The 7,591-nt window shown below is 37.7% G+C and overlaps 1 protein-coding gene across 1 annotated transcript; it reads right to left on the bottom strand.

Moving 5' to 3' along the window:
- Nucleotides 1–4,759: 4,759 nt before the first annotated feature.
- On the bottom strand, nucleotides 4,760–7,260 carry LOC145034757 (beta-fructofuranosidase, insoluble isoenzyme CWINV3-like). The gene is made up of 7 exons (XM_078983260.1): nucleotides 7,059–7,260; nucleotides 6,899–6,907; nucleotides 5,943–6,802; nucleotides 5,691–5,849; nucleotides 5,365–5,603; nucleotides 5,191–5,281; nucleotides 4,760–5,100 (listed from the first exon to the last, which is right to left on the bottom strand). The coding sequence occupies exons 1-7, from the start codon at nucleotides 7,162–7,164 to the stop codon at nucleotides 4,909–4,911; spliced, it is 1,656 nt and encodes a 551-aa protein (XP_078839386.1). The 5' UTR covers nucleotides 7,165–7,260; the 3' UTR covers nucleotides 4,760–4,908.
- Between the last annotated feature and the right edge of the window lie 331 nt (nucleotides 7,261–7,591).

Here is a 7,591-nt window from a genome sequence, read left to right as displayed (position 1 = left end):
ACAGAGGGCTAAAACCCCAAATCATGGATTTATCCCCTATTTAAACATATTTTAGCCTCTTGGACCAAACCTTATCAGCCTCTTTAGCCTTTTTTCGTCTACGTTCAGCTGAGATTTTGTGTGTGAGTGTTTTGAGCTTAAGGAGTAGGTTTTGGTGGCCATTTTAGAGTTGTTTCAAGAAGAGGAAGTGGTCAAGCAAGCTTGGGATGGTTTGGTGCTTCAAGAATCTGCATCTTGGTCTTCTTGCAAAGCTTCTGGAGGTAAAAACCTTGCACCTTTCCACTTAAATCTCTAGATCTAGCTAGGGTTTTCTAGTTTTCCCCTTTGGTTGATTTTGGACCTCCACTTGTGAGTTAAACAACTCCAGAAGATGGGAATGACAGATCTGAGGTCCCTTGGTCCTTTAGTATCATTAAAATAGAGTCTTGATGGGAGTTTTGGCCTCATGCATGGGTTAAAGGCCTTGGAAAGGTCTTAATGGAGGTGTTGGGTGTATATGAGGCATGCAAATGATGCCTGAGGACATCCTAAAAAAACTTAGATCTGACTTTTGGACGTAAAGGAATCGAGTATTAAGCGATTAATGGAGAAAGTGATTAACCTGGGTGTACGCTGGGCGTAACCCACTGTACGATGGGCGTAGTCCCAAGACCCCAGTACGCTGCGCGTACCAGGATGGTACGCCAAGCGTACGCATCATAGTTGGGCCCAAATTTGTTTTGGGCCTTTGAGCTATTGGGCCTCATTTGGTTATTGGATATGGTTATATTCTGGGAATTGCGGGTTATTTCATCTATTATGGGCCATGGACATATTGATTGGGCCTTATTGGGCCAAGAGGCCTATTACTGATCTTGGACTTGGACTTTGGGGCCCATTAACAATGGAAGGATAATTGGGCCTCGTGGAAGGGTTTGGAGTTTGGGTTTCCTTTGATTGATTAAAATCCTAACAGTGATTAATTTTATTATTCATCACGGGAGGTTACAGACTGTTAGGAGAGCAACTTTTGTTTTCAGCAGACAGAGGTGAGTCTTCTCACCATACCCATGGGTCTAAGGCACCAAGGCCGACCCATTATGTGATTATGATTTATGTATTAGTCATTCTATGATTTGATATGATATGTGATTGTGTGTTTTGCATGGAAGACCCTAGGGGAGCCCGTTGCATTGGATGTAAGACCATGTGGGGGTAGCCCATGGCATTCCTAGGTAAAGACCATGTGGGGTAGCCCATGATATATGGGGTATCCCATGGTAGTCCTAGGTAAATACCATGTGAGGTAGCCCATGACATTAGATGTAAGACCATGTGGGGTAGCCCATGACAGTCCTAGGTAAATATCATGTGGGGTAGCCCATGACATTCTTTCAGGTTTTATGTATGCATGGATTATGTGATATGTGTGTAGCTTTAATTAGCTAATAGGATATGTGTATGTATATTGTGTGTGGTTTGCTCTGGGGAACTCACTAAGCATTTCGCTTACAGGTTGTTGATTTGTTTCAAGTACATCTGAGCCCAAGGGCAAGGAAAAAGCGTGATGGCGTGGCGTGTACTCTATCTCTCTTTCACTGACATGTTTCGGGGACACTCTGATGATTTAAATAAAGTTGAAATGAGTGTTGATTTGAAAATAATTATGTTGAGATTGCATGGGTTTTGCAATTGTGTTTTATTAATTAAAAATGAAATTTTTCTTTGAAAATTTGGGTCGTTACAAATTTGTAGTTTATGTTTCAGGTACTTCCAACTTGAAAGGGAAGACATGATAGCATTGCATCCGTCCATGTTTACCGCATTATGAGATTTTGGGATTATGTACTCTAATGATATTTTCTATGTGATAAAATAGTCACTTTACCCTAAGACTTGTTATTAGTTCTGACTAAGTGTCTTTATGGAAATTGTAGCCGGGGAGTTGTCGGAGCAGTAGTCAGACTTTTCCCGCTCAGTTTTTCAGCAGTTAGTTTCATGAGGTGAGTTTCCTTCAGTAAGAACGGGTCTAAGGTACCAAGGTCGGCTCGTAGTATGTTATGATTAGTAGATGAGAGTGGGTGGGGACCGTATCTGCCGTTAGCGGAGTTTCATTATGATATACACCTGAATGATAGACCAAGTTATACTTGCTGTCTGTGTGATGCTTGTATGTCTACCTAGTAATTGAGTGTGGGCGGGGCCCGTATCTTATAGCAACCAAGTGTGGGCGGGGCTCATATCTCGAGTATCTGAGTGTGGGTGGGGCCCGTATCTCAGAGTTAGCGGAGTGTGGGCGGGGCCCGTATCTCCATGAGTGTGGGCGGGGCTCATATCTCCTAGTTGCATGTTATATGTTTTTGGTATGTGGTAGCTTGGGGGAGCTCACTAAGCTTTATGCTTACAGTTTCAGTTTTGGTTTCAGGTACTTTAGCTAGCAAAGGGAAGGGTTCGAGTTGATGGCATGACACACACCACAATTTTTCGTTTGGGATGTATTGACTCTGATATTTTCTTATTCAGTTTTTGAAATAGTGTTCAATATGATATTTTGAGACACACGACACTTGTTTTCATTTTAATTTTGGATGATTATGTTTTAGTAATGCTTTTCAACAGAATTTTTAGATTGTATTTTTGGGTTGTTACAGAGAGGTTCAGAACAATGAAAATGGTGGTGGGTGGTGATCTGGTGATGGTGGTGAATGTTGCTCCGACGATGGTGATGGGCGGTTCTCCGGTAATGTTAGTGCTCCGGTAGATGTGGAAAGGTAGTTATGGTGATGCTGGTTTTTTGTGAGCAGAATAATGAAAATATGAGATAATGGAAGGATGTGTGGGATGGAGTTGAATTTATTTTTCTATTTTTTAAAAAACAAAATAAATTATAGTTAAATTAAAAATAGTATAAGGAGGTTAACAGGGATGGCCTCATGGCCTTACCTTTAAGTTAACTAAGCCCTTGCTTAGGGCCCCCAATTCTAAGGGGGCTCAGTTAACCTAATTAAGCAAATCCCGGTTTATCGATTCTTCGTTCCTTTATTAGCGCACGCCACAAAATGAGCGACTGTTCTTCTTCTTTCTCATAATTCTCAATTCATGGAAGAAACTAATCTCTATTGAATATTGATCGATTCTTGATGAGTCAATTCTGGAAGTTGTTCTTCTTCCTCTGATTCTCTATTATTGATCGATTGTTCAAAAATCAAAAGTAGGCTATCAAGAAGACAATAACTGAATGTCTGAAACGATATGTTCTTGTTCTTATTTTTCATTGTTGATGCTTCTTTCTCGATTAGTCTATTAAGCTTATGTTGGATATTTGAAGTAGAAAAATTATAATTTTAGGTGGAAATTTTCTAGAGAGACGTTCCGCCATTAATGAATCTCTTCTCTCCAGAAGAATTGTACGACACCGATTTTGTGTAAAACATAGGGCTGTGAATCCTATTTCTGGTACAACTCCTTCTCTTAGAGGTGAGTGCAATTTTTACTCATTTTTTTTTCTTCTTCCTTCTCTTTCAAATGGATAAATGTTAAAACGAAGTGATTTCAGAGGGTTAAACTAGCTTTGCCTTTGATTAATAATTAAATTTGTTAAGATAAATTTGTTATATTGTTTTTTTAATTGATCCGATCACACCTGATATGCATATCTTATTGTGATGCTACAATTTTGTAGTTGATGTTTCATCATTATTGAAAATAGAAGCCGAAAATGATGTCTTAAAAGCCTTATCTCATATTATTGATCTAGACTTTGGAACTGACATTACCTCATCTAGATTTGTAAAGCACTTACATGTTGATGATGCTTAAGGAGAGGTGTTTTAGAACAAATTGTAATGAGTTCCATAAAAACTATACATAAAGATCTTTAACCTCACTTAACATTCAGTTTTATATCTCAGGTTTTATTTCGGTTGGAGCTCACAACACCAACATGTATAGTCAATGATATGGTAATTGAATCACAAACATCGTTCTTTTGTGAAAACATAATGTATTTTAAAATGTGAAATATTATGTTTATGTTGACATATAATGAAGTGAAATTGAAAACATTCTTAAGAACAAAGTTTGAATCTTTTATTGCCTAGGTACGTTAATTTTATCTAATATTCTGATTAAAAGCTAACTAACTCGAAATACATATTTAAAAAAATGAACGTAAGTTAATGTACATAATTGTTTAATTAGGTGTTATAAATTGGAAGATGCTAAATTTTAGTTTAAGGTAATATTGTGTACACAATATATTGATTTTGTTTAGGTCCTTGTTGAAGAATCAAGAAGATCACCAAGTTACGAGTAGTACAACTTTTACGGTAGTATAAGGTGAGTACAACGGGCCCTAAAATTTTGGTTCGCTTAGAGTCCCCAAACTGGTTGAGACGTCTCTCGAGGGTAATATTGTTATCTTAAGTCTGATAAAGGATGCAACGTGCACAACTAAACTAATGAGGGATATAGCATACGCGTTTTAAACAGACAATGGACGATCTGAATTAATTTTTAAAAATAAAGACTAAACTTGTGTTTTGACATATTCGCCAGAAACTATAATTGTAATTTACCCTTATTTAAATGATGTTACCAAAATGTTTTTAAGAATAGATTGCATAATTTTACAAATTGAGTTGTACTCTGCATGAGATCCCTTCATGTATGAATCATTTTCATTGTATCGATCTCTCCACCTTATGGTTTTTCTCCATTGTTAATTATTTCATTTCCTATCATTAACTTTTGCAAATTACTTCCATTGATCAAACTAGAATTCTAAACAAACAAATATCCTGTTATTATTTAAATGTTGTTACAAAACCGTTTTTATGAATAGATCGCATAGTTTTACAAATTAAGTCGGTCTTCGTGGTTACAGTCCCTTCATGTATGCATCATTGTCATATTATCGATCTCTACACCTTACGGTTTTTCTTTGTTCAATCGAGCTTTCTTCAAACTCCATGCACTCAACTCAGAGATCACTACACTTTCTGTTCCGTAGTTGAAGGCGAACAGTCGGGCATCTTCTCCAATGACCAATGTCGGGTAAACCCTAGCTGTTATACAAGTCTTTCCTCCTCCCCCAAAGCTCTCAACAATTGAGTGATCTATCTGTACAAATCCAAGATCAAACAAACTACATTACAGCTCACAATAGAAAAATATATATGTAACAAGAACAAAAGAAGTAGATTTACGAACCAAGGTTCTGAGTGAAATTTCCTCTTGTTGAGGATCTATGTCCACAAATGCTCCATACGATGTTTTATCAATTCCGTTCTTTGTAGAAGACCTTGGATTTGTAAGTATTCGACATGTTATATCTTTAGTATTTGAATAAGTTAGAGATACTTGAATCAATCGTAGAAAACCTACCTGCTTTGATCACTGCACATTACCACAACGTATCGTCCCTTCTTTCGAAAAACCCTAAAGAAGATTGCAGTTTGTTCAGTCAAGTCGTTGGAAGCCAAAGCTAAAAGCCCAAATGGTCCGAATTTGCCTTTCTTTGATGCATCGCTTTCGGCGCAGATAAGCTGTGGATCATCCCAACTCGGGTCCAGTTCTTCGACTTCTTCTAAATTGCTTAATTTGAACGAGATCTTCACATCAGCCTTTCAAATAATTAACCAATTATTAAGCTGAAATGGATTATTAAACTAGATTTATCAAGAATTGATGGCTTACAAGTCACAGCTTACCTGAGAAGCAGTGATACCATGAATTTCATGTAATGAACCACCTTCAAGCTTTTTGTTTTGAAAACTAACTTTGTTCTCATGTAACATCTCGATTTCCTCGATAGGCCATTGTAGGAGCTGCTTCTGGTTTTTGTCGAGCCAAATACTCCTCGGAAATGACTGTATGTGATACGTGAGTCAATGATCTTATATATAATTAAGGAGACATGATAAAAATAATAAGTGAAATTCGATTCATGAATCTTTGATTACTTGAACTCCAGCCCATCCTTTAGCGATAGCATCAGCTTCAGAATCAGTCTCGTGCACCCAACCCATAATTATCCTTCGCTTTTTCACAGGATCGAAGAACGATTTGGAAGCGTAGTACCTCCCGTAATCAAGCCTTAAACTGCTGAGTGTTAATTCATCTTCAGGAACATACTGTTCTTTCTCAGGATTGTAATTCCCAATCACGTAGTAGTCTTTAAATTGATCTTGTAATCCCACCTTCAACACATGTTTTACCTCGTTACTAGGGTTTACGACGGATGTATCGACTCCCATGGTGCTATCAACCCACACCGGAAAGAAATCAGGGCATTCCCATATTCCAGTTCCTGGAACTTGATGAAGTGGGGAATCATGTTTACTCCAATTAACAAGATCGTCGGAGTGGTAAAGAAAAGCGATTCCCGTCTTATCTTTCTGACTTCCGACAAGTAATCTCCATTTCCCATCTTCTTGGAGCCAGGTGGTGGTCGGGTCTCTGAAGTCATCGTGTTGAATCCCTTCCGGCAGGTTTATGACTGGATTGCCGGCGTGCTTCACCCATTCTTTGAGATATGGATCGGATAAATCCTTTGGGACGGCCAAATTCTGGACTTGGCGGTTTTCAGAGTCGATTCCGGTGTATAGCATAATAGGTTTGTTTCCGGGGAGGATGGTGGAGGAGCCAGACCAGCAGCCATTGATGTCGAAGGGGTCGATTGGAGTGAAGGCTGAGTCCAGATGGATCCAGTTTATCAAGTCGTGTGATACAGAATGTCCCCAATGCATTCGTATGTTGAAGAATGGGCCGAAAGGGTTGTGTTGATAAAAGAAGTGGTATACTCCATTGTACCACATTTGTCCTGTTTTTGAATTAAAAATAATATTCTTTTTAATTAGTTCACAACAAAATAAACAAAATGAAATAAATCAAAAAGTAGGTGTTGAAGATCACGTACCATTAGGATCTGCGTCAATGAATCAGTCAGATTTCATGTTCGTCGTCACACATCAAGGAAACCATTGCGATATTAGAACACGTATGGAAAGAAAGTGAAAGCTGAAGAACAGAAGAAGAAGAAGAAGAAGACAAAGTGAAATATGAAAAGAAAAGCTCACCGTTCATCCAGTTTTGTGGAGGCTGGAAGTGAAATGCCGTCCGATACGGCTGCCCCGACGCGGCAGCAAGAGGAGATTCCGCCGGCGTACTGCTGGGATTAGACATGATCCAAGTCAAGCACCAGAAAAAATATCAGGAGCAAACTGGCGCTTTTCAACACCACCAAACGCAGATCGGAAGACTGTGATTCCCTCTTTTGGTCTAACATTTTAATATAATATAATTCCTTTTCTTTTGTAATAACACGGTTAGGTTTACAATAATTCAATTTTTTATAATATAAACATGACTTCAACAATATATTCTTTTATAAAAGATTGACGTGACATATAAGTATAACCATCAACAACACTCAATAAGGTCCAATATAAAAACATTGTTCTTGTTTTATAAGACCACAGTATATCAAGTTTAAGCTAATTTCTTGAGTAAAACAGAAATTTGTAGAAAACATAGTTACATTTTGTTACAAGTTATTTTATTTTACTAATTTATTTATTTATTTATGTTTTAATTTACAAAAAAAAAAAAA

Source organism: Lactuca saligna, chromosome 3 (assembly GCF_052625555.1).
Source record: "Lactuca saligna cultivar CGN05327 chromosome 3, ASM5262555v1, whole genome shotgun sequence".
NCBI classification, from domain to species: Eukaryota; Viridiplantae; Streptophyta; class Magnoliopsida; order Asterales; family Asteraceae; genus Lactuca; species Lactuca saligna.
Note: the sequence above shows the minus strand (reverse complement) of the source record. Positions and strands in the feature narration are given on the sequence as shown.

What these genes read in the sequence shown, in the direction of transcription:
- LOC145034757 (XM_078983260.1), bottom strand. Translation starts at nt 7,164, where the DNA reads ATGTCTAATCCCAGCAGTACGCCGGCGGAATCTCCTCTTGCTGCCGCG. An exon ending in ATGGTATCACTGCTTCTCAG is followed by an intron (nt 5,604 to 5,690) that starts GTAAGCTGTGAC and finishes ATTATTTGAAAG; the next exon opens with GCTGATGTGAAGATCTCGTT. An exon ending in ATGTGCAGTGATCAAAGCAG is followed by an intron (nt 5,282 to 5,364) that starts GTAGGTTTTCTA and finishes TACAAATCCAAG; the next exon opens with GTCTTCTACAAAGAACGGAA.